At 41.7% G+C, this 26148-nt stretch overlaps 1 protein-coding gene across 2 annotated transcripts in view; it reads left to right on the forward strand.

The window, feature by feature from the left end:
• The first annotated feature begins 970 nt into the window (after nt 1-970).
• Nucleotides 971-26148, forward strand: part of TDRD3 (tudor domain containing 3) — a 474894-nt gene continuing 449716 nt past the window's right edge. The window contains exon 1 of one of the 2 annotated variants that reach the window (XM_073580356.1): nt 971-1268. In XM_073580356.1, the coding sequence (XP_073436457.1) occupies nt 1225-1268 (44 nt within the window). In that variant the 5' untranslated portion in view covers nt 971-1224. The remainder of the gene's footprint in view (nt 1269-26148) is intronic. The other variant, XM_073580355.1, reaches the window with a different exon arrangement.

A 26148-nucleotide genomic window follows, 5' to 3' on the forward strand; every position in this document is an offset into this window, starting at 1 on the left:
TTTTGATCACTGTGATAGGGTCTATCCCAGTGATCAAAATGAACCAATAAGAAAAATTTCCTATTGTTTCTGGGTGCCAGACGGCAGACCTCAGCAGGGGCACTGCGCCCGTCATTTTCTCTCGAAAGACAGAAGACACCAGCAGCCCAGGAGACTTCCTGGGCGGTTGCAGGGACAACAGAAGTATGGGGGGGGGGGGGAAAATCAGGGGACCCTACTTCACTCTCCTCTGCTGTGTGATCACATCAAAGGAGAAAGAAAGAAAATCAGATTTTTTTTTGCAGCCGCCGTTATACCGTTAGAAACGGCAATCACAATACCGGGGTCTTACTGATCCGAATCATGTTCTCTGGGTTCTCTTCTACCCTTGGTAGCCGAAACCCCTGAGAAATTCCGACTCTGGGGGGTGCTATACCCTTACACCTCAGCGCCTTTAAAAAGCAGCGCTGTGGTTTAAGTACCCTTAACTGCTGCCATTAAAAGGCGTAGCTATGGTCGCTAAGGGGTTAAAAGTATCAAAAAGTCATAAATAACAGGATCCCTGAAAACGTAATCTTCTCCGTTTACTGGGCAGAGTCTGAGCCCCCTGCTCTAGCGCTCCCACTCAGCTTGTGTTGTCTGCTCCCTCTCATTGGGGCAGACAACAGAGGCTTCTCTTCACAGACACTGATGTCCCGGCCTCTCCAGCCCCCTGTATGTTATATAGTCTGCCCTCTGTATTCTCCCTCCTCACCCACACTGTGACCCTTTAGCATTAAGTCTGGGCCCCCATGGAAGCCCTCACTCACAGCCTGCGACCCCGTACGAGCCACCTCCAACTAGTACCGCCTCACTTCCGGCACACTATGATAGCTCCGCCCACCCTACAGTCTCGTCGCATGAGCAGAACGTCATCAAAGGTCCTTTCGCCAGCTAAGTTTTAGCAGCTGCCGCCTGGTCACGTGGGCATGACGACACCAGAGGGCCTCAGCCTGCTACAATGTAGCGTCTACACTCCGGTCACGTGGCCATGACGTCATCAGAGGTCCTGCAGCACACTGCAATTTAGCAGCTCCCCTCTGGTCACGTGGCCATGACGTCATCGGAGGTCCTTCAGCACACTGGGATTCGGCAGCTATCGTCCCCGGGACTTGGGTTAATTAATGAAAGGAGTAATTGCCATTATCCCTGAGGGTCGCTGTGTGTCCGCTGAGACGTGCCCGGCCGCTGTGCTCCGCACGGAACATGGCAGAAGCGACGAGCGTGTCCCTGTGCCAGGAGGAAGGATGGTAAGCTGGGCCCTGACACCGGAGAGCCGTGCTGTGCCGGTATATACGTCTGTGTTGTGGGAGGGGACGAATGCTGGGCGTGCGCAGCCCTCCTGGAGTCCCACAGCTGGTGCTAGTGTGTGATGGGAGCCGCCACCGTCCTCACATCCTTGTAGTAAGCCCCCTCAGAGGATGGCCGGGGTCAGCCCCCTGGAGATTGAGCCTGCCTGGTTGCTAGGGGCGCTGTGCCTGACAACCTGGTGCTAAGCTGCAGGGAGACCAGTGTGGGGCTCCATGATACTGACAGCGCTGCCAGGGGCTCTACACCTAATATTCGCAGAGCTCCTTACATGCTGGCATAGAGCGCCCACCGCCGCTTGTGTTGGCTGCTGACATAATAAGTCGGCCTCCTCTGCGTCAGCGGTGATGGGGTAGGGGGCTGGCTTAGTTAATAAAATAAACCACACAGATTAAGTTTTGTAAAAGCCAACTACCAAGAGAAATAAAACAAAGCGGCTTTATTTAAACCCTTAACGACAGCGCTGTGGAAAAAGTGTATAGCGCCCTCCAGAGTCAGATTTTGTCCGGGTTCTCGGTTGCCAGGGGTAGCTGAGACCCCAGAGAACATGACTGGGGTCGGTTCTTACGGAACCCGCTTTTGTGATCGCCGTTATAAACTGTGTAATGGCGACCACAAAAAAAAAGCTACAATTTTGCTTTTATTTTCTCCTCTGATGTGATCGCACATCAGAGGAGAGAGAATTAGGGTCCCCGATTTCCCCCCCAACCCCCCGGGACGTCCCGGGGGTCCTTGGGCCCTCCTGCCTCCTCTGGTGGGCGCCGCCATCTTGGTCCGGGAAGAAAATGGCATGCGCAGTGCGCCCACCCATTCTGCCGGCCGGCTGATTCCTTCCATTCATTTATTGTACATTTTGATCACTGTGATAAACCCTATCACAGTGATCAAAATAAGAAAATAGTAAATAAACCCCCCCCTCCTTTATCACCCCTTAGTCAGGGAAATGTAATGAAATAAAGAAAATATATTTATTTTCATTTTTCCATTAAGGTTAGGGTTGCAATTAGGGTTAGGGGTGTGTTGGGGTTAGGGATGGAGCTAGAATTGAGGGGTTTCCACTATTTAGGCACATCAGGGAGTCTCCAAAAGCGACATGGCGCCACCATTGATTCCAGCCAATTTTGCATTCAAAAAGTCAAATGGTGCTCCCTCCCTTCCGAGCCCAGATGTGTGCCCAAACAGTAGTTTTCTCCCACATATGGGGTATCAGGACAAATTGCACACCAACCTTGGGGATCTAATTTCTTCTGTTACCCTTTGGAAAATAAAAAAATTGGGGGCTAAAAAAATCACTTTTGTGGAAAAAATATTTTTTATTTTCACGGCTCTGCGTTATAAATTTCTGTGAAGCACTTGGGGGTTCAAAGTGCTCACTACACATCTAGGTAAGCTCCTTGGGGGGGGTCTAGTTTCCAAAATGGGGTCACTTGTGGGGGTTTCCACTGTTTAGGCACATCAGGGACTCAACATGATGCCCGCAGAACATTCCATCAAAGTCTGCATTCCAAAACAGCGCTCCTTCCCTTCCAAGCTTTCCCATGCACCCAGACAGTGGTTCCCCCCACATATGGGGTATCGGTGTACTCAGGACAAATTGCACAACTTTTGGGGTCCAATTTCTCCTGTTACCCTCGTGAAAATAAAAAAAATTTTGAGGAAAAAAAAATTATTTTTTATTTTCACTGCTCTGCGTTACAAACTTCTGTGAAGCACTTGGGGGTTCAAAGTGCTCACCACACATCTAGATAAGTTCCTTAAGGGGTCTAGTTTCCGAAATGGTGTCACTCGTGGAGGGTTTCCACTGTTTGGGCACATCAGGAGCTCTCCAAACGCAACATGGTGTCCAATCTCAATTCCAGCCAATTCTGAGATGAAAAAGTCAAATGGCGCTCCTTACCTTTGCGAGTTCTGCCGTGCGCCCAAAAAGTGGTTTACCCCCACATATGGGGTATCAGCGTATTCAGGAGAAATTGCACAACAAATTTTGTGCTTCATTTTCTCTTTTAACACTTGTGAAAATAAAAAAAAAATTGGTTCTGAAGTAATTTTTTTGCAAAAAAAAGTTGAATTTTAATTTTTCCTTCTACATTGCTTCAGTTCCTGTGAAGCACATAAAGGGTTAATAAACTTCTTGAATGTGGTTTTGAGCACCTTGAGGGGTGCAGTTTTTAGAATGGTTTCACTTTTGGGTATTTTCTGTCATGTACACCCCTCAAAATGACTTAAAATATGATGTGGTCCCTAAAAAAAAAAAAAATGGTTTTGTAAATTTTGTTGTAAAAATGTGAAATCTCTGGTCAACTTTTAACCCTTATAACTTCCTAACAAAAAAATTTTGTTTCCAAAATTGTGCTGATGTAAATTAGACATGTGGGAAATGTTATTTAATGTATTAAAACATTTGTGTGACATATCTCTTTGATTTAAGGGCATAAAAATGTAAAGTTTGGAAATTGCCAAATTTTTGCCATATTTCTGTTTTTTTTTCATAAACACAAGTCATATAGAAGAAATTTTACCACTAACATGAGGTAAAATATGTCATGAAAAAACAAGCTGCAAAATGGCTCTGTCACTAAGGGGTTAAAACAAGACACACCAGCAGGAACTGAAGCGCCAAAAGTGCAAGCAAAAAGCGCCCTAAAAATGCGATAAAACCCCAGAACTTGCCTAATTGGCGCTGAAATTCTGCAGGAAATCTGCAACATCAAAGCCTAATGGTGCATGCCCACGATCAGGAACTGCTGCGGGTTTCACACTGCGCATTTATGTAGCGTTCAGACGGTACAGCATAGTGGATGGGATTTCTAGAACTCCCCTGTCCACTATGCGACTCTGCACCCGTGGACACTGACACGGGGCGTGTGTTACAGGACTGCAGCATGTCAATTTCTGGAACGTGAAATTTCAACACTACAATGTATTTCGATGCAGTAAATTCACATGGTTCAGTGAACACGTGCGGATTTACCTGCGTGTTTTGGATGCAGCGAAAAAATGCTGCATCCAAAGTGCTGCTACTTCCTGATCGTGGGAATGTAAATTTAGGCCAGGTGCACACGGTCAGTATTTGGTCAGTATGTTACATCAGTATTTGTAAGCCAAAACCAGGAGTGGAGCAATCAGAAGAACAGCATAATAGAAACACGTCACCACTTCTGGATTTATCACCCACTCCTGGATTTGGCTTAAAAATACTGGGGTAAATACTGACCTAATACTCAGTGTGCATGTGGCCTTAGGCTAAGACAGAAAAATCCCACATCTACGTAGATGCCATACGTTTAGGCCGTCTTTCCTTCGTTTCACTCACGTTTTTAAGAGTGCGACCTTTTAAGATTTGCGCACATGGAGCAAAGAGCAGATCACAAGGGTGTTACATGGATGGCATCCTTATGCTATCTGTGACACCATAGACCAAGTGTGACTGAGACACAAATCATCTCTTTATGGACTGACTATCCACCACAATATGGATATTTGTGTAGGCCAATAGATTATTGGTTATATGTTCCTTGTCTCAGTCGTGTAAATGGAGACGCACATGTATTGTTTCTTCTCTTCAGGGCACTGGTCGCATCAGATTGGGTGTACCATACATGTTGTGGAGTTTCATCTTATGTAGTACTATACATACCTAGGAGTACCACATGATATCTCTCTTTTGATTATTTAATAGATATGATAGAAATGAATGACTGTTAGGATGCAGTCAGAAGCCTTCATTATGCGGTCCGCAATGTGTGGACTGGCCGGCAGCTCTCTCAACCCGAGCCGGACAGCTTCATTCATATATTTTTATGAAGCTGTCACGCTCTGGTCTGGAGAGCTGCCGGCCAGTCCACGCTTTGCAGTTTGATCTCAGTCCCACTTATGCAGCCATCTGAGTGATCCCATACAAGATTCCCTTTTCTGGCTTGCTTGCAACACCCTTTGTAGCAGTGTCTCTTGGACTCCTGAGTGTTGTGGTCTTTGTTAAAGTGGAACAGACAGTTCTTCAGTCATCTGTTTAGTAAATGCTTATATCAAAGGGGTTTTCTGGCTAGGGATAAATTTCTACTGTCACTTTAATTTACTGCAGATTTGCAAATCCAGATAGTATGCATTACATACAATGTCAGGATTCCCCTTATTTGCCAGATGGAGCAGGCAGACAAGTGATGGTCACACAATCAATGTACATATATGCGGCTACATGCGAATCCATTTCTCATCTGCTTCTCAATAGAATCCTAAAAATCTAGTTGGCACGTGACTGCCAGCATACAGATTACCTTCCCGATTTGACAATAAAGGGGAATCCTGACAGGCTACTTTCACACATCCATGTGATATGTTTTAGTGCTGTCTGTTGTAGACAGCACACTGACCCATCTAGTTTTATTGATCCATGCAAACATCCGTGAGACTCCGTGTGTCTTAATTTCATCGGTTTTGCAAATCAAACTTTGCCATTAACCCCTTTCCTACATTAGACGTACTATTCCGTCCATGTGACCGGGGACCTAAGTCCCCCCTGGGACAATGTAATAAAGTTAAAAATAAAAAAAGTGTAAAAATAATTTATAAAAAATCGCTGAATAAATTAAAAAAAAAAAATTCCCTAATAAATTCATTTTTTGAAAATACAAAAAAAACCCAATAAAAGTACACATATTTGGTATCGCCGTGTCCGTAACGACCCGCCCTATAAAACTGTCCCACTAGTTAACCCCTTTAGTGAACCCCTTAAAAAATAAAAGTAAAAAACGAAGCAAAAAAATAATGCTTTGTCATCATACCGCCCAACAAAAAGTGCAATAACACGCGATCAAAAAAACTGATATCAATATCCATGGTACCGCTGAAAACGTCATCTTGTCCCACAAAAAACGAGCCGCCATACAGCATCATCAGCGAAAAATTAAAAAAGTTATAGCTCGCAGAATAAAGCGATGCAAAAATAGTTATTTTTTATATAAAATTGTTTTCATTGCATAAAACCGCCAAAACATAAAAAACAACATAAATGAGGTATCGCTGTAACCATACTGACCCAAAGAATAAAACCGCTTTATCAATTTTACTGCACGTGGAACGGTGTAAACGCACCCCCCAAAAGAAATTCATGAACCGCTGGTTTTTGTTCATTCTGCATCCCAAAAATCGGAATAAAAAGCGATCAAAAATGTCACGTGCCCGAAAATGGTAACAATAAAAACGTCAACTCGTCCCGCAAAAAATAAGACCTCACATGACTCGGTGGGTCAAAATATGGAAAAATTATAGCTCTCAAAATGTAGTGATGCATAAACTATTTTTTACAATAAAAAGCGTCTTTTAGCGTGTGACAGCTGCCAAACATAAAAACCCGCCATAAATAGTAAATCAAACCCCCCGTTATCACCCCCTTACTTAGGGAAAAATAATAAAATAAAAAAAAATGTATTTATTTCCATTTTCCCATTAGGGTTAAGTCTAGTGTTAGGGGTGTGTTGGGGTTAGGGTTGGAGTTAGAATTGGGGGGTTTCCACTGTTTTGGCACATCAAGGGTTTTCCAAACGCGACGTGGCATCCGATCTCAATTCCAGCCAAAAAAGTCAAATGGCGCTGCTTCCCTTCCGAGCTCTGCCATGCGCCGAAATAGTGGTTTACCCCCACATATGGGGTATCAGCGTACTCAGGACAAATTGCACAATAACTTTTGGGGTCCTGTTACTCTTGGGAAAATAAAAATTGGGGGTGAAAAGATCATTTTTGTGGGAAATATTAATTTTTGATTTTACGGCTGTACGTTATAAACTTCTGTGAAAGCCCTTGGGGGTTCAAAAAGCTCACCACACATCTAGATAAGTTCCTTGGGGGGTCTAGTTTCCAAAATGGGGTCACTTGTTGGGGGGTTTCCACTGTTTAGGCACATCAGGGGCTCTCCAAACTTGACATGGCATCCGATCTGAATTCCAGCTAATTTTGCATTGAAAAAGTCAAACGGCGCTCCTTCCCTTCCGAGCTTCCCCCACATATCAGGTATCGGCGTACTCAGGACAAATTGCACAATAACTTTTCCAGTCCAATTTCTCCTTTTACCTTTGGTAAAATAAAAAAAATTGAACCTGAATTAATTTTTTTTGTGAAAAAAAGTTAAATGTTCATTTTTTTTTTTAAACATTCAAAAAATTCCTGTGAAGCACCTGAAGGGTTAATAAACTTCTTGAATCTGGATTTGAGCACCTTGAGGAGTGCAGTTTTTAGAATGGTGTCAATTTTGGGTATTTTCTATCACATAGACCCCTCAAAGTGACTTCAAATGTGATGTGGTCCCCAAAAATAAAATGGTGCTGTAAAAATGAGAAATCGCTGGTCAACTTTTAACCCTTATAACTTCCTAATAAAAAAAAAAATTTGGTTCCCAAATTGTGCTGATGTAAAGTAAACATGTGGGAAATGTTACTTATTAAGTTTTTTGTGTGCCATATCTCTGTGATTTAGGAGCATAAAAATTCAAAGTTGGAAAATTGCGAAATTTTCAAAATTTTTGCCAAATTTCCGTTTTTTTCACAAATAAACGCAAGTTATATGAATGAAATGTTACCACTAACATGAAGTACAATATGTCGCGAGAAAACAAAGTCAGAATCACAGGGATCCATGGAAGCGTTCCAGAGTTATTACCTCATAAAGGGACAGTGTCTTTAACATTGGGTACGCAGGGACATGCGTCGTATGCGGATGCGTCCGCATGCAGCGTGTTGACGTGCCTGCCGATCGCACGGGAACGCAACAAGAAACTCGCATCAATACCTGCCACTGCCGCCGGCACTCAGGACCGGAGTGTGCGGCTGCATGGAAATACGTACATACAGCCGAACACTCCGGTCTCGAGTGCTGGGTATTGATGCGAGCGACTCGCACAAGTGTGACCCTGGCCTAAGGCGGTTACCCCACAAGCGTCCCCTATGCACATGACAATATGTGCATGCCTGACTGCTCTCTTTCACTGTCTGTGGGAGCAATGGGCGCTACCACTCTGCTCACCCCAGTCCCACGATTGTTTTTGTCCCCGAGGCCAGACCCCACTAATCATGCAGTTTTCCCTTATCCTTCAACCCAAATGTGAATGAAGCAGAATTTTTTGTTGGCACTGTTAGCAGCTTTGTTACCAATACAAATTTGCAAGATACTATATCCAAATTTATAATGTCTGTCAAAAAAGTCACTGCAGTGCGCCGGCCGCCTGGTGCCGCCTTTCTGTGGAATTGGCAGCTCATTGCTTGTTATCTGTCCCTAGCAGTACCAATGATGAGATGGATCACAGTAAATGGGTGCTAGTGTTTCTTTATGCTCCTCCTAGTGCTGAAAAAAAATTCATCCCATTCTCATGCAGAAAAGTGGGACTATTTTTTTTTTTTTTTGACCGGGTGCTACTGTTTGTTCACTCGGCAGCTATTAACCATTTACAGTTCCCCATCTTACAAAATTGTAATTTATCCATAAAATCTGATGTCACACTAATTGTATGGCATCCATTTTTTTTTTCTCACATTGTCTGATTTTGGAGTGGAATAGCAGTATGCTCTGATTATATATTTTTATATATATATATATATATATATTAATATTATTTTTTTTTTTTTTTTGTTCTCAAGCTGAATACAGCTTAGAAAAAAAACACAGATCTGCACTGCTTCATTGAATAACAATCTGATTTTTTTTTTTTTGTTTAACTGATTGCACTTGTGTGATTTATACGAAAGCCCTACCAATGTAGCTCTCTAGCCTGACGCTGCGGAGAGTCTGCCGAGCAGTGATGGCGCTGGATACTGGAGAAGATGGCGGAAGGGGATTATACTAACACACACTGCATACACAGATTTAATGAAAAGAAAAACAACATCTGTGGGATGTCATCTTTTAAAAGAGACAAAAACTGAAGAAAATGAAGGGCACCACTCATTAATATGAGCAAGAGGGCTCACCATGGGCAAGCTATGACATACTGGGACAAGAGAAAAGAAAAAGATCATGCCCATATATATGGGAGACACCTCAATTGCATATAAAAATAATTTTTTATTAAACATATTGGACGGACACAAAGTACATGAGAACAAAGCACAAACCACTTTAAAAGCAATTAAAAGTACACACCGTACATGGAGAAAAAGACCTATCAGTAACCCAGCCTTAGAATGAAGGCCTGGGCAAACCACACCAAGTCCTGAAAAAAAGCCCAAAGTGCAACGCAAAAACAGACTATAATAGCAGTTTTTTTTAGCAAGTCCTATATGTGCAAAAGAGAGAGTTATTTGGAAAATACAGTACCATATGGGCCCCATATAATAAGAAAGGGTAGTAAGTAAGCGGAAGTAAAGACCTCAAATTCTTTTGCTGCTCGAGTCACATAAGTAGCACATGGGATGCAGGGGCAAATGAAAAGGCAAGCTAGAGCAAGTGGGCACATGTACCCCAGAGCATACTACTGGAGGAAAAATAACTGCAGGCTGCAAGGCATCTAAGGCTGGAGTCACACTAGCGCATATCACCAGATGCGATATGCTAATGACCCTCGGCTCCTGCTCTGCTGTGAGCGGAGCCTAGTGTCCGTGCTCTGATGCTCTCGCATGAGAGAATCGCAGCACAAGTGCTGAGGAAAAGCAATTTCTCCATGTCCCAATAGCCAGCGTCCGCAGGAATCGCACTGCACTCGGGTGACATCCGAGTGCAGTACAATGTTTCACACGCTATAGACTTGTATTGGTGTGTGTGATCTAATTCTCGCAGCCAATCCAGCAATTGTTTTCTCAGACTGAAATCTGCATGAGAAACAATTGCAGATGTGAGCTGCACGATAGGTTAACATTCGGCCTAGTGCAATCCAAATTTTTTATCGGATTGCAGTTGCCTGACTTATTTGATCGTGAGACATGGTGTTGTTCCTCCACGCACCAGCTTATTGCGAACGGTCACCGGCCTAACCAGTGACGCGGGCAGCCTGCTGTGGACCTCTGTACAGGATCTGACTAGATGAGTGTCAAGTTGTTCCACATGACTGTGCTATAAATACCAGTGTCCCCAGCCAGTGGTGCCATACGCTCAGCGCTATGAGTGTACAGACAATTGCACCGTTTTTCCCCGGGAAGTGACATTTGATGTGGTCTCCTGAATCCGGCTAGTAGCCATTCTCTTTCCTACGTTCTTCATTGAAGCGGCGTTTTTGTATTTTTTTCTAGTTTAGGTGTAGTCTGCTGTGTGCAGCACTTCATGTTCTGTGCGCTCCATTCACAGTATTTCATTATGCTTTCTCTGCTAGTAAAGCAGCCGTCCTACTCGTCAGACCTCTTGACAGTTCATTTTTGCTCTTCTTGTAATTCTGATTTTGCTATTACACTTTCCACCTTTTAAGCTATTGTTCTCTGTGTCGGAGGATGTCCCATGTCACTCCGTTTTTTTTTTTTTATTCCCTCGTGGTCTTTTAAACATGACAAACACAATTGTTTGCTCGGGAAAAAAAAGGAAATTTCTCGCTCAGAAACGATGTGAAAGAGATGGTGTGAAAGTCTAGGCATATCCCAGTCAATTGTTTATCGCATCCCTATTGTGTGGGGAGCCGGCAAAATAAACTTGAAAATACCATTTTAACACTCCATAAAATACATGGCTTTGAGGAGAGCGAATACTGCAGAGAGCAATTGGAAGAGCGGGAATGGAAATAATTGTCAATGTCACAGAGACCTGGTTTGCATAGCTGTTAACAGCACAGAACAGCGAGACTTTCAGGGACCATTCAATTATCAATTCCCTCTTTTCAGATTCGCATCACTTTCTGCGCTCGTGTTAAGCATTTGAACAAATGTTCATGCGGTGTGAATAAAACAGCAGGGCCGTCTTTCTGAAGGCATCGGTGCTCTAATCCTTGTGGAGAGCAACACTGGGACGGAGCAAGCCTCCTCTCCTGGTGTTACCAATGAGCCTGGAACACAGTCCTTTATACTCCATGCTTTTGAACTGTAAGAAAAGGAAACATTAATTCCAGGACAGTCAGGAGCACTATATATTTTGCTTCTGGTTAATGGAATTTCTCTGGAATCACTTAAGATCTCTCTCACTGTGACAGGTTTATTAAAACGTACTGATAGGAAAATACATAAAAACAGAGGTCTCTTAATTAAAAGTATGTTAGAAAAGAAATTAGATTATGACACTAAGGCTGTGTTCACACGTTGCGTTTTTTTTTTTTGCGGTTTTCCTGTGGATTTACCAAAAAATCCGCTCAAAAAATGCCTAAAAGAAGCTTCCCATTCATTTTAATGCATTTTGCACTTTTTGTGCATATTGATGCGTTTTTTACCGCGAAAAAAATGCTTTGCGGTAAAAAACGCAGCATCTTCACTAATTTCACGGTAAATTCCGCATTTCTGGCTATTTTCTGTGTGTCTAGGGACGCTCCGGAAAAAATCGCGGCTAAATCGCGCAAAAAGCACGTTGAAAAAAACGCCCGTTTTCTGGGAAGGAGTCCGGTTTTCATGCAGAAATTTTCTGCATACGTGTGCACATAGCCTAATAGACATTTAGGATTAAAATACATTTTAGTTTCGAGCCACCCCATTAAAGTCTCAGCCATTCCTATAACAGATCACGACCTCTGTTTGCATGTATTTTCTTATCGATAATACTTTAGACAGCGGTCAGCTGAAGAAGCTAACGGTTGTTCCTCCTGAATCCTAAAAACATGCATTCTCTGAAGGTCAGCGTATTATTTTGGAGATTTATGAAGGCTAGTGGTCCATACCCTAGTTTGATGGACATTATTCCTCCAGCGTCTTATGGAAACGGGAGACATCCTGTTTCCATAAGATTCCGGAGGAATCTTGGCCGCAGATCTGCCGGGCTGGGGTGTGGGAAAGATGGAGCGCCGCTTCTGATTACCGTAAGTGTATACAAAGACATTGACTAGTTTGATTGAATGCAAAGCACCAAGCTTAGTAAGAGACTGTCTATTGGACAGAAAATCAAACCTGGGTAGAACAGACATATATTTGTGTCACAATTTACACATGCAAATTGCGTGTTCATAGGGGAAGAGGACTTGAACTCTGTAGCGCCACCTGTTGGAATCCGCAGTCCTAAAAGTCACTATCGACCCTGTAACAAGCCTTGTTATGTGAATTGGAATAAAAGCCAAATCAGAAACTCAATTTGCAGTCACGGTGTTTCGGGGTATTGCCCCTCGTCAGTGCAAAGTATGAGAACTCAATTGGCTAGGTGTGAGGCTCTGGACAGAAGGCTTAAGAAGTAATGTTTCTCATTGCTTAGAGTGACATACTGACTCTGGCATGCCAAGGTAAGGATGCTTATTTGCCATGCAATGCTCCACTGGGAAATTTAATATGCAAATTGCCACTTCAGAGAGAAAAGACACTGGAACTCTATGGCACCACCTGTTGGAAGGAGCAATCCTACAAGTCACTATTGGCCCTTTAATGAGCCTTGAAATGTGACTTTGGATAAAAGCCAAATCATAATCTCAGTTTGCAGTAAGTAGTGTTAACTACTACAGGGCGACTTTGACCACAATACAGGTTGCACAGCCAAAGAGTTCCACACACGTGGTCAAAATTGTTGGTACCTCTCGTTTAATGACACAAAAACCCACAATGGTCACAGAAATAATTTGAATGTGACAATAATAGTAATAAATAAAAAATCTATGAAAACGAACAAATGAAAGTCAGACATTGCTTTTCAACCATGCTTCCACAGAATTAAAATAAAACTCATGAAATAGGCCTGGACGGAAATGATGGTACCCCTGAAAATAATGTGACAAAAGGGACATGTTAAATCAAGGTGTGTCACTAATTAGCATCACAGGTGTCTACAATCTTGGAATCAGTGAGTGGGTCTGTATATAGGGCTACAGATACTCACTGTGCTGTTTGGTGACATGGTGTGTATCACACTCAACATGGACCAGAGGAAGCAAAGGAAAGAGTTGTCTCAGGAGATTAGAAAGAAAATTATAGACAAACATGTTAAAGGTAAAAGTTATAAGACCATCTCCAAGCAACTTGATGTTCCTGTGACTACAGTTTCACACATTATTCAGAAATTTAAGCTCCATGGGACTGCAGCCAACCTCGCTGGATGTGACCACAGGAGGAAAATTGATGACAAATCAAAGAGACGGATAATATGAATGGTAACAAAAGAGCCCAGAAAAATGTGTAAACAGATTTAAGGTGAACTTCAAGCTCAAGGAACATCAATGGCAGATCGCACCATCCGTCATTGTATGAGCGAAAGTGGACTGCATGGGAGACGACCAAGGAGGACACCATTGTTGAAAAAAAATCATAAAAAAGCCAGACTGGAATTTGCCAAACTACATGTTGACAAGCTACAAAGCTCCTGGGAGAATGTCCTATGGACAGATGTGCCTTACCAAAAAGTTCCATTTTTGTCTCATCGGGTTTTTCTGTCATTAAATGAGGGGTACCAACAATTTTGACCACGTGTGTATGTAACATAGTTATTAAGGTTGAAGGAAGACTTTAAGTCCATCTAGTTAAAACCATATCCTATCCTAACTTTCCCTAACATGTTGATCCAGAGGAAGGCAAAAAAAATCCATGTGGCAAACAGTAAGCTTCACATTGGGGAAAAAAATTCCTTCCCGACTCCACATACGGCAATCAGACTAGCTCCCTGGATCAACGCAATGCTAAGGAAACTAGTGTATATACCCTGTAATATTATACTTTTCATGAAAGGCATCCAGTCTCTTCTTAAATTTTAGTAGGGAATCACTCATTACAACATCATATGGCAGAGAGTTCCATAGTCTCACTGCTCTTACATTAAAGAATTTGCGTCTGTGAGTATGCTTAAACCTTCTTTCCTCCAGATGTAGAGGATGCCCCCTTGTCCCCGTCACAGGTCTAAGAGTAAAAAGATCATTAGTAAGGTCTTTGTACTGTCCCTGCATATATTTATACATTGTAATAAGATCACCCCTAAGCCTTCGATTTTCCAAACTAAATAACCCCAAGTGTAATAACCTGTCTTGGTATTGCAGACCCCCTAGTTCCCTAATAACCTTGGTCGCTCTTCTCTGCACCCGCTCCAGTTCAGGTATGTCTTTCCTATACATTGGAGACCAGAACTGTGCACAGTATTCTAAGTGTGGTCGCACTAGTGACTTATATAGAGGTAAAATTATGTTCTCCTCATGATCATCTATGCCTCTTTTAATGCATCCCATTATTTTATTTGCCTTTGCAGCAGCTGCCTGACACTGGCCACTAAATGTGAGTTTGTCGTCCACCCATACACCCAGGTCTTTTTCAGTGACAGTTTTGCCCAGTGTTTTACAATTAAGCACATAATTATACATCTTGTTCGTTCTACCCAAGTGCATGACCTTACATTTATCCCCATTAAAGCTCATTTGCCATTTATCAGCCCAAGCTTCTAGTTTACATAAATCCTCTTGTAATATAAAATTGTCCTCCTCTGTATTGATTACCCTGCAGAGTTTCGTGTCATCTGCAAACATTGAAATTCTACTCTCTATGCCCCCTACAAGGTCATTAATAAATATGTTAAAAAGAAGCGGGCCCAATACTGACCCCTGTGGTACCCCACTGCTAACCTTGGCCCAGTCCGAGTGTGCTCCATTAATAATCACCCTTTGTTTCCTATCCCTGAGCCAGCTCTTAACCCACTTACACATATTTTCCCCTATCCCCATTGTTCTGATTTTATGTATCAACCTTTTGTGTGGCACCCTATCAAAAGCTTTTGAAAAGTCCATGTACACCACGTCCACTGCATTCCCTTGGTCCAGTCCGGAACTTACCTCTTCATAAAAGCTTATCAGATTAGTCTGACAGGAACGGTCCCTTGTAAACCCATGTTGATGTTGGGTCATGAGGTTATTCTTCTTCAGTTACTCCAGTGTAGTATCTCTTAGAAAACCCTCCAGGATTTTACCCACAGTTGAGGTTAAACTTACTGGCCTATAATTTCCAAGTTCAGTTTTTGTCCCCTTTTTGAATATTGGCACCACATTTGCCATACGCCAGTCCTGTGGTACAGACCCTGTTATTATGGAATCTTTAGAGATTAAAAATAATGGTCTACCTATGATTGTGCTTAATTCCTGCAGTACTCGGGGGGGTGTATCCGATCCGGGCCCGGGGATTTGTCAATTTTAGTGATTTTTAGACTCCACCGTACTTCCTGCTGGGTTAAGCAGGAGACATTTAATGGAGAATTTTTATCCCTGATCATGTTATCCGTCATGGGATTTTCTTGTGTAAATACTGTTGAAAAAAGTCATTTAGTATATTGGCTTTTTGCCCATCATCCACCATTTCACCCAGACTATTTTTAAGGGGACCAACACTATCATTTTTTTGCTTCTTACTATTTATGTAGTTAAAGAATATTTTGGGATTATTTTTACTTTCTCTGGCAATGAGTCTCTTTGTCTCAATCTTTGCTATTTTGATTTGCTTTTTACAGAATTTATTTAATTTTCTGTAGTTATTTAATGCCTCATCACTGCCTACTTGCTTTAATTCTCTAAATGCTATATTTTTTGTCACTTATTGCGCCCCTTACAGCTCTATTTAACCATAGTGGTTTCCTATTTCTAGCATGTTTATTCCCATACGGTATACAGTTGTGGCCAAAAGTATTGACACCCCTGCAATTCTGTCAGATAATACTCAGTTTCTTCCTGAAAATGATTGCAAACACAAATTCTTTGGTATTATTATCTTCATTTAATTTGTCTTAAATGAAAAAACACAAAAAGAATTGTCCTAAAGCCAAATTGGATATAATTCCACACCAAACATAAAAAAGAGGGTGGACAAAAGTATTGGCACTGTTCGAAAAATCATGTGATGCTTCTCTAATTTGTGTAATTAACAGCACCTGTAACTTACCTGTGGCACCTAACAGGTGTTGGCAATAACTAAATCACACTTGCAGCCAGTTGACATGGATTAAAGTTGACTCAACCTCTGTCCTGTGTCCTTGTGTGTACCACATTGAGCATGGAGAAAAGAAAGAAGACCAAAGAACTGTCTGAGGACTTGAGAAACCAAATTGTGAGGAAGCATGAGCAATCTCAAGGCTACAAGTCCATCTCCAAAGACCTGAATGTTCCTGTGTCTACCGTGCGCAGTGTCATCAAGAAGTTTAAAGCCCATGGCACTGTGGCTAACCTCACTAGATGTGGACGAAAAGAAAAATTGACAAGAGATTTCAACGCAAGATTTTGCAGATGTTGGATAAAGAACCTCGACTAACATCCAAACAAGTTCAAGCACCCTGCAGTCCGAGTGTACAACAGTGTCAACCCGTACTATCCGTCGGCGTCTGAATGAAAAGGGACTGTATGGTAGGAGACCCAGGAAGACCCCACTTCTTACCCCGAGACATAAAAAAGCCAGGCTGGAGTTTGCCAAAACTTACCTGAAAAAGCCTAAAACGTTTTGGAAGAATGTTCTCTGGTCAGATGAGGCAAAAGTAGAACTTTTTGGGCAAAGGCATCAACATAGAGTTTACAGGAGAAAAAAAGAGGCATTCAAAGAAAAGAACACGGTCCCTACAGTCAAACATGGCGGAGGTTCCCTGATGTTTTGGGGTTGCTTTGCTGCCTCTGGCACTGCACTGCTTGACCGTGTGCATGGCATTATGAAGTCTGAAGACTACCAACAAATTTTGCAGCATAATGTAGGGCCCAGTGTGAGAAAGCTGGGTCTCCCTCAGAGGTCATGGGTCTTCCAGCAGGACAATGACCCAAAACACACTTCAAAAAGCACTAGAAAATGGTTTGAGAGAAAGCACTGGAGACTTCTAAGGTGGCCAGCAATGAGTCCAGACCTGAATCCCATAGAACACCTGTGGAGAGATCTAAAAATGGCAGTTTGGAGAAGGCACCCTTCAAACATCAGGGACCTGGAGCAGTTTGCCAAAGAAGAATGGTCTAAAATTCCAGCAGAGCATTGTAAGAAACTCATTGATGGTTACTGGAAGCGGTTGGTCGCAGTTATTTTGGCTAAAGGTTGTGCAACCAGGTATTAGGCTGAGGGTGCCAATACTTTTGTCTGGCCCATTTTTGGAATTTTGTGTGAAATGATCAATGTTTTGCTTTTTGCTTAATTCTCTTTTGTGTTTTTTTTCATTTAAGACAAATTAAATGAAGATAATAATACCAAAGAATTTGTGTTTGCAATAATTTTCAGGAAGAAACTGAGTATTATCTGACAGAATTGCAGGGGTGTCAATACTTTTGGCCACAACTGTATATCATGCACAGGTCCTATTCAGGATGCTAATAAACGTCTCCCATTTTCTTTGTGTATTTTTATGTCTCAGGATATCGTCCCAGTTAATTGCGCCAAGATCATCTCTCATCCGTTGGAAATTTGCTTTCCTGAAGTTTAGTGTCCTTGTAACCCCTCTACTACACATCTTATTAAAGGATACATGAAAACTTATTATTTTGTGATCACTATTACCCAAGTGACCCTCAACCCTTATATATGATATGCTGTCTGGCCTGTTGGTTAATATTAGGTCTAGCAGTGCCCCCCTCTCATTGGGTCCTGAACCAGTTGTGAAAGGTAATTGTTTCTCATAGTTGTCAAAAACCAGGTGTGCAGGTGAGTCCGGCAGCCTAACGCTAATATGAGGCATATAATAGTAGCTTGCAGGCGGTGGATACCGCGTTCAGCCCTGCACACTTGCAACCTACTTCTATAAACCCCATATTAGTCTTAGGCTGCCGTCCTCACCTGCAAGCTACTATTTATGCCCCATACGGGCCTTTTGCTACCGGTCTCAGTACAGACATTTTCTACAGGTATATTTTTACACCGGTCTCAGTACAGACATCTTCCACAGGCATATGGCTTCAGCAATCCAGCGGGAACCTCTCCTCATTTCCTTATGGAATATATTGCATCTACTTGAATTACCAGCACAGCACACCTTAAGGGTAGCTGGAAGCCTTCTATATGCCTACACCACATTTGGAAGCAGGAACTTACAAAAAAATTATTTTGCTCGTGGACATACGTTTGTTCATACAATATAGACAGCAGTTGGACTGACGAAGGCCAAGTGTAGGCCGAAACCTCTTTTTGTAGGACAAGATATAGAATAAACGGGCACCAACCACAATGTCAATTTAGGTGGGATCACCTAGTGCATATAAATGAATTAACATGAAAACACATGAAGAAAAGAAAGTATATGCACACAAATAGGGATCACCACAAAGATATGATAATCAAAAAGTATCAATTTTATTAATGGACACAACAAACAGACACTTTGTTTAAAAACAATTAAAAAGTCTGAACAACCAGACACTGATAACAAAACAAAGACAATGGGTCATTTTGATAAATAGTTAAATACTATGGGTCCCAAGGCCAACCATTCAGTATAATGCCAGGTATCTGCTAGTTACCATAACCTAGGGTCTATCAAATCAATTGTAATGACAATCATGACCTTAGATCAAAAATACCATATTATAAATAACTACTATGATTACATAGAGATTCTACATATGCCATGAATAGAAAATTGAATACTTATCATGTTGCCAACACAAATAAACATAGATTAACAAGTCCCTTTCCCTAGCATGATATCACCTGGTTTCTGAGGATGAACAAGCTACCGGGTAGGTTACATGGGACCCCCAAACCCACGCGTATCGACACAGTGATGTGTCTTTCTCAAGGTCAGTGTATTGTTCTGTTGAAATCCTTTATATATATATATACCTATCCAATTAGTAATCACTCTTACCAGCTGAGTTTCAAAGTGGGGGAAAAAAAAGGTGGGTCAGTTCTGAGTTTAATGAGGCAGCGTCCTGCTCCCATCAGTAGTGTGAATAAGGCCACAAATTAAATGTGTCAAAAAGTTGTCTAGACGCTAGCACAACATGACAGTAATAATAAACTTTATCTGTTCACTCAATATCACGGCGCCCAGATTTAATAGCACAATCGTCCTTGCTGGAAGCACCATAGGGATATAGGAAAGGTCATATATCACATCAGTACATTCAAGCACAGGTACCAAAGCTTAATGCGCTAAAAGCGCTACCATAAGATGACGCATAGTGTGAATACAGCCACAATTTGATGTGTCAAAAAGTAGTCTAGACACTGGCACAACATGACAGTAATAATAAACTTTATCTGTGCACTCAATATCACGGCGTCCAGATTTAATAGCACAATCGTCCTTGCTAGAAACTCCATAGGAATATAAGGAAGATCATATACCAAATCAGTACATCCAAGTGCAAGCACCAAAGCTTAATAAGCTAAAAGCGCTACCATAAGATGACGCATAGTGTGAATAAAGCTTTATCTGTGCACTCAATATCACGGCGTCCAGATTTAATAGCACAATCGTCCTTGCTAGAAACTCCATAGGAATATAAGGAAGATCATATACCAAATCAGTACATCCAAGTGCAAGCACCAAAGCTTAATAAGCTAAAAGCGCTACCATAAGATGACGCATAGTGTGAATAAAGCTTTATCTGTTCACTCAATATCACGGCGTCCAGATTTAATAGCACAATCGGCCTTGCTAGAAGCTCCATAGGAATATGAAGAAGATCATATACCAAATCAGTACATCCAAGTGCAGGCACCAAAGCTTAATGCGCTAAAAGCGCTACCATAAGATGACGCATAGTGTGAATTCAGCACTTAGATTTGATAGCACAATTTTCCTATTCAGGGCGTCATAATAATGCAAACTAACCGGGATACCCCCAAATATTTAAGTCGCAAATAATGTTCACTATGCCCATAAAGACCTTATTTGAGTAGTCACCAGGTTATTTAAATCAGATATAATTATAAAATCTATGTATTTATATGTTCATCCTTGCTGGAAGCACCATAGGGATATAGAATTTATCTTGATGAAATCAAGCACACTCCTATACTTTAAATCACTCAGAAACCAGGCTCTGATATCACCCCATATAGATATAGAATAATTTCTCAAAAATATACTAACAGGGTTACTTAGCTAATCTTAAAAAAAGCTATCCATCTACACGAAATTCTCCTGTAGATATTGATGACCGACATATTAAGACACAGAGCATGTGAGTTAGACATAAACATGCGTTATTTTAGTATCAAAGGTCCATCCTTATGAAGTTCCGATATAATACAAGGACTATACCACAACTTTTATGCCATCAATAAGAAACATAATCATCACAAGATAATTAGTCTTAAATGTCCAAATATTATCCAAGATGTAACGAATTGGTAGTTGTTCTGTCCAAATCAACTTCATCATCACGTATCTTTCAGGAGATATTCCCCCAGATTTGGATCCCAATCCTAGAGCCCTACGGACAAAAGAAAAGAAAACGTCATGGGGCTGGGGGTTCACGGGAGGAATCGGTGTTTCTAGATCCACTGTAAACTGGTCATCAAAGGAGATAAGAGGATAGTAAATTAACTCTCTTTGTAAAACCCTGTATACAGCAGCTCTTCATTTAAACCCCCTGGAGCCAAGCTTTTGAGTTCAAAGATACATCTGGCTTCACGCCTCAATAGCTCATTTGTAATTTTACCTCCCCTGATGTTTGTCTGAACTCCTTCCAGCCCCATGACTCGAAGAGACTTTGGACTACCACCACGACATTCCAAAAAGTGAGCTGCTACAGACGTGATCTGTTTTTCTTTAGTTTTATCAACTCTAGCCGTGGCTATATTAGAGAGATGTTGTTGGACTCTCCTGCGCAACTCTTGTGTGGTTTGACCCACATATACCTTATTACAACCACAAACCAGTGCATAGACCAAATTGCGCGAACGACAATTGAAATATGCCCTAGACTGGACCTGTATAGGTATACCTGGTATTGAGAGCCCCCTAGTCGCAATCATCAGTGGGCATACTGTACAATTACCACAAGGGAATGATCCCTTGTTGGAATTACCACATCTGATTTTAGTTTTGGAACGTCTAAAGTAGCTATTCGTAAGGTAGTCCTTAAAGTTTGTTGCTCTCCTTGCTATCATCCTAGGCCTCTCAGAGATAAAATTCTTTAGTTTATTCTCACTACAAAGAATATCCCAATTGTTGTTCAAAATTCTATAAATATCACCCCATTGATTATTAAATTTGGTTATTAAATTTATTGTGCCTAGATTAGTTCTTACCCTAGGCCTCAGGGTGTCTTCTCTCGTACAATTCCTTGAATATTCATACGCTCTGGACACCGTATTTCGTGGATAACCACGTTCCAGGAAACGCTCCGTTAGAGCACGAGATTCTTTTTGGAAATCCTCCAGCCGACTACAGTTCCTCCTTAATCGTAAGAACTGTCCCTTCGGGATCCCATTACGCAAGTGGGCTGGGTGAAAACTCTTGTAGTGAAGAAAATAATTCGTCGCTGTACTCTTCCGATGGAGTGTCGTGCTTATCTTATTATCTTGAATCATGACTTTCAAGTCAAGGAAATTCACCGAGCTGTTGGAAACACAGGAGGTTAAGCGTATATTCCAGCTGTTGTTATTAAGTTCCTCAACGAAAGAATCAAATTCTACCCTCGAGCCTGTCCATAGGATGAGGATATTGTCAATAAAGCGGTACCATCCATGCACATGGCACTGGAAGGCTGATTTTGTCCGCACTTGAGTATTTTCCCACCATCCCATGTACAGGTTCGCATACGAAGGTGCACATCTGGCACCCATGGCGGTACCCGAGACTTGCCTATTAAAAACTCTATAAAAAATGAAATAGTTTTTTTCGAGTACTTCCCTCAAAAGATCCAAAACAAAGGTATCATGTCCCCTGTGCCCTGTTGAGAACAAATCCAAAAAATACTCTACCTCCGAAATACCTGTGTCATGCTTTATGCTCGTATATAACGCCTCGACATCTAAAGTTGCCAGAAGGATGTGGTCCGGAAGTTCCAAGGGTTCCAGGCACTGGATAAGATGTGCCGAGTCACGGATGTATGAGTCCAGTCCCTGTACTATAGGCTGCAAAAAAAAGTCAACATATACACATGACCTTTCGTATAATCCTCCTATACCCGACACAATCGGTCTCCCAGGTGGTTTTTGCAAGGATTTGTGAACTTTGGGCACCATGTAAAATGTTGGTACTACTGGATGTTTTACTGTTAGAAAGTCCTTCTCTTTTTTATCTATTATCCCATATTGATATGCCCTACAGAGTAATCTATCTAGTTGAGATTTGAAAATCTCTGTGGGATCAGAGGGAAGGGCTTGATAATGCTCAATATTAGTCAATTGCCGCCTGGCCTCATCCATATACATATCCTTAGGCCATAGGACCAAATTTCCCCCTTTGTCAGCCTGCTTGATCTCAAATGTATCATTATTGCTTAGAGCAGATAGCGCCCTCCTCTCTCCCTTTGAAAAGTTATTATGACCATGTTTATTTAGTTTCAATTTTTGAATATCTCTACTAGTCTTCTCAAAGAAGATTTGTATGGCTGGGAAGAGTGCAAATGAGGGAGTTGCCTGAGAAGGCAACCTACCTGTACATTTTCGCCTCCCATCATTATGTTCATTATGTTTTCTTCCAAGAGATCAAGGAGGTCCCGAAGTACTTGCCTATCATTATCGGGTACATCATTAATTTTTGACGGATTTTGATATAGCATTTTAAAGGTCAGCTGCCTACAAAAGAGGAAAAGATCTTTAGTCAGTTCAAACTTATCCAGCATGTTCATGGGTGAAAATGTTTGTAGGACTGCACATAAATAAAAACTTCACTTAAAAGGACAATTCAGTTGAGTGCCAAGTTACTTTATTATTATTGCTGTCCTGGAGGGTCTTGTAAACCAAATTACCGGTAAGTGTAATTGTATTTTTTTGGGGAGACTTAGCCTAAAAATGAAAGCAAGTGATTACAAAGCTTATATGAAGGCCATAATGGCATCAGTAAAAAATGCAGCTTGTCCTGCAGATAACAAATTTTCATACTATTCTGTTGAGTGAAAAAATCCAAAAGGCCTGGCTCCCAGATTACGGTGCCTGGAGCCATATTTGTAACTTTTATTTTGTTAAACAATTGAAAAAAAACAACAAAAAGCTATAAACTTGGTATTGCTATAACCCCACTAACCCATAAAATAAAGATGTCAGTTTTTTTTTCTTTTCTGCAAAAGTAAATGATGCAAGAACAAGACTAAGAAATAAATTCAACACTAATTGGAATTTTTTTAACTTTGCGGAAGATGAATGGTGTCAATCAAAAGTTGAACTTGTTTATTATAGAACAAACCCTTGTTACAGCTATGTTGACAGACAAGTAAAAAAATGTATTGCTTGTGAAAGCTAAGGAGTTAAAAATGACCAAGGTGTTGGAGGCTGTTACCATATACTCAAATAAACTGACTCTGAAATGAAAGCTTAAGTATAGATGAAACTGGTTTACATTAATCCCTGCAAATGTATTCTGCGGAAATCACACAGGCAGGTTTTATGGCATTTTTGTTGGAGTTTTGTGAGCCAAACAGAGGAGTCGATACAAAAGAGAAGTGTCAGTCTCTTCTATAGGCCACACTCACACCATCAGCATTTGGTCAGTATTTCAGATCAGTATTTGTGAGCCAAACCCAGGAGTGGCATGATCAGAGGAAACGTACGATAGAAACACGTCACCACTTCTGGATTTATCACCCACTCCTGGTTTTGGCTTACACATACTGATGTAACATACTGACCGTGTGCACATGGCCTTAGGCTGCGTTTCCACAATGAGGCTGTTGTAATGTTTGTAGGACTGTAATGGATTGTAGGACTCGTGAGTTTTAGATGTTGCAGACGTTGGGCACTAATTTAGGTACATTAGGCTTCTTTCGTTTCTTTATAGCATTTTTAGAATGTTTTTTTTTTTTACATGCATTTCTATTACTTTTTTAACATTGCAGTTTTTGTCTCACTTTGGTATATGATGTTTTGAATAAAGCTGCTTTGTTTTTGATAATTCCTGGTATCTGGCTTTCACAAATCTTTATTGATACAGTTGTGTGGATTGCATGTGTTTTTAGTGCAGTAGCGCGATTATCCTTGCCTTTTCCGCCTTTCTGTGGGCATTGGCTTCGTTGTTCTTCTGTGCAGGTGAGTCACTGCTACTTCAGCCGCTTCAGTCACTTCAGTAGCAGTGACTCGCCTGCACAGAAGAACAATGAAGCCAATGCCCATCGAAAGGCGGAAAAGGCAAGGATAATCGCGCTATAGCCGGTCACGGGACTCTGATAAGGCACACTGACGCTGATGGGAGGGGGGGTGCGTAAATGGACACCTGAGACAGCGTTTTCTTCCAGGCTCCGCACGCCCCAGAGCCTGGAAGAATTCATCAACTTTCAGGATTAAAATGTGATTTCTCAACAAGACTGGAGCAATGAGGCATACAGCTATGACTATTTGAACAATTCTATCACCTGTATGCCCATATTAATAGCTTAAAAGCGTCCCATGGGGTGCAGATTCCTTTTAAGGCACCACGCCAGCATTTTTATTTCATCACTGGAGTGGTGCAGATAAAATCAAGTCCCCTGCCCCCTGTCTGATACTCACCTTCTGGGGTTTTCATCTGTTTTCGCCTCCTCTCCTCCTGCAGTTTGTGACCTGCCGTCTGTGCCAATGTTTCATAGAGCTGTTTGGAGGTCACTCTTCAATGCAAGTCTATGAGAGCCTCCTTCTGGCCCTCAAAAGGGGGTTTTTACACATAGCAATATCGCTAAAGCGTCACTGATTTTTGTGACGTTATAGTGATATTGCTAGCGATATCGCTATGTGTGATACTTACCTCCGACCGGCTCCCCCGCTGTCCGTCGCTGATCGCGCGAGATCAGGCGGCTCCATTTCTCATCGGGCGCTTCCTGCTGGGCTTCCTGCTGTGTGAGACGCGCGACGCTGGACGCGGGCGGGAGGACGTCAGGATCGCTATGTGTGAAAGGTGAGTATCACTGCTGCATCGCTGTGAGATCTTTCTGTGTGAAAGCTCACTAGCGATCATTTAGCGATGCACCAGCGATCCTGACCGGGTCGTATCGCTGGTCGGATCGCTGGTGCATCGCTAAATGTAAAAGGCCCTAAAGACTTGATTTGCGAGCTTGTGACGTAGTTTCTGACTTCCGACCAGTCAAAAGCTGCGCTCACAAGATGGCGCCGAGGCATCGAGTAATGGTGAAGACACTGGAGGGTGAGAATATGACCAGGGGCAGGAGACTGACGTTTAAAGCACCACTCCAGCAGTGAAAAACAAAGCTCTGCTAGTTTTTTTTTTTCTTGACTGAATTTAAGAATTGCAGCATTTTTGTAATCTGAGCACTTCTTTCAGCACTTTTTCACCCATAGAAAGAGAAACTGGGTCTGAGCAGAAAAAGTAAATTAATGTGCATGCAAAATGTAATTGCATATGAACACATGACCTTTACACAGAGAAAACCAAAAGTAAAACACAAAACAAATATCCTGGAATAAAAAAGCAAAAAAATATATATTGCAAAAATTGCATGAAGGTAGTAATAATAGTAATAATAAGGGTATTTAGTTAACATAATTTTGATCAAAATAATGTAGAAGCCATCCCGCCACGTCACGGCAACCCTTGTGGGACAGTCCTAACTCTTGTATTTAAAACCTTTCCACTTGTCAAGTGACGTAAATGTGAACAAGGACAGAGGGACTGAACCACCAGTAATAGTATAGGCCAGACAGGATGGATTTTCCAACTCAGAAACAGGGCGGTCACACCCTTATATGCACCCTTATAGTTTTTTTT

The sequence above is a fragment of the Dendrobates tinctorius genome, unplaced genomic scaffold (genome assembly GCF_039654945.1).
Source record: "Dendrobates tinctorius isolate UK_male_01 unplaced genomic scaffold, ASM3965494v1 ptg000064l, whole genome shotgun sequence".
NCBI lineage: Eukaryota > Metazoa > Chordata > Amphibia > Anura > Dendrobatidae > Dendrobates > Dendrobates tinctorius.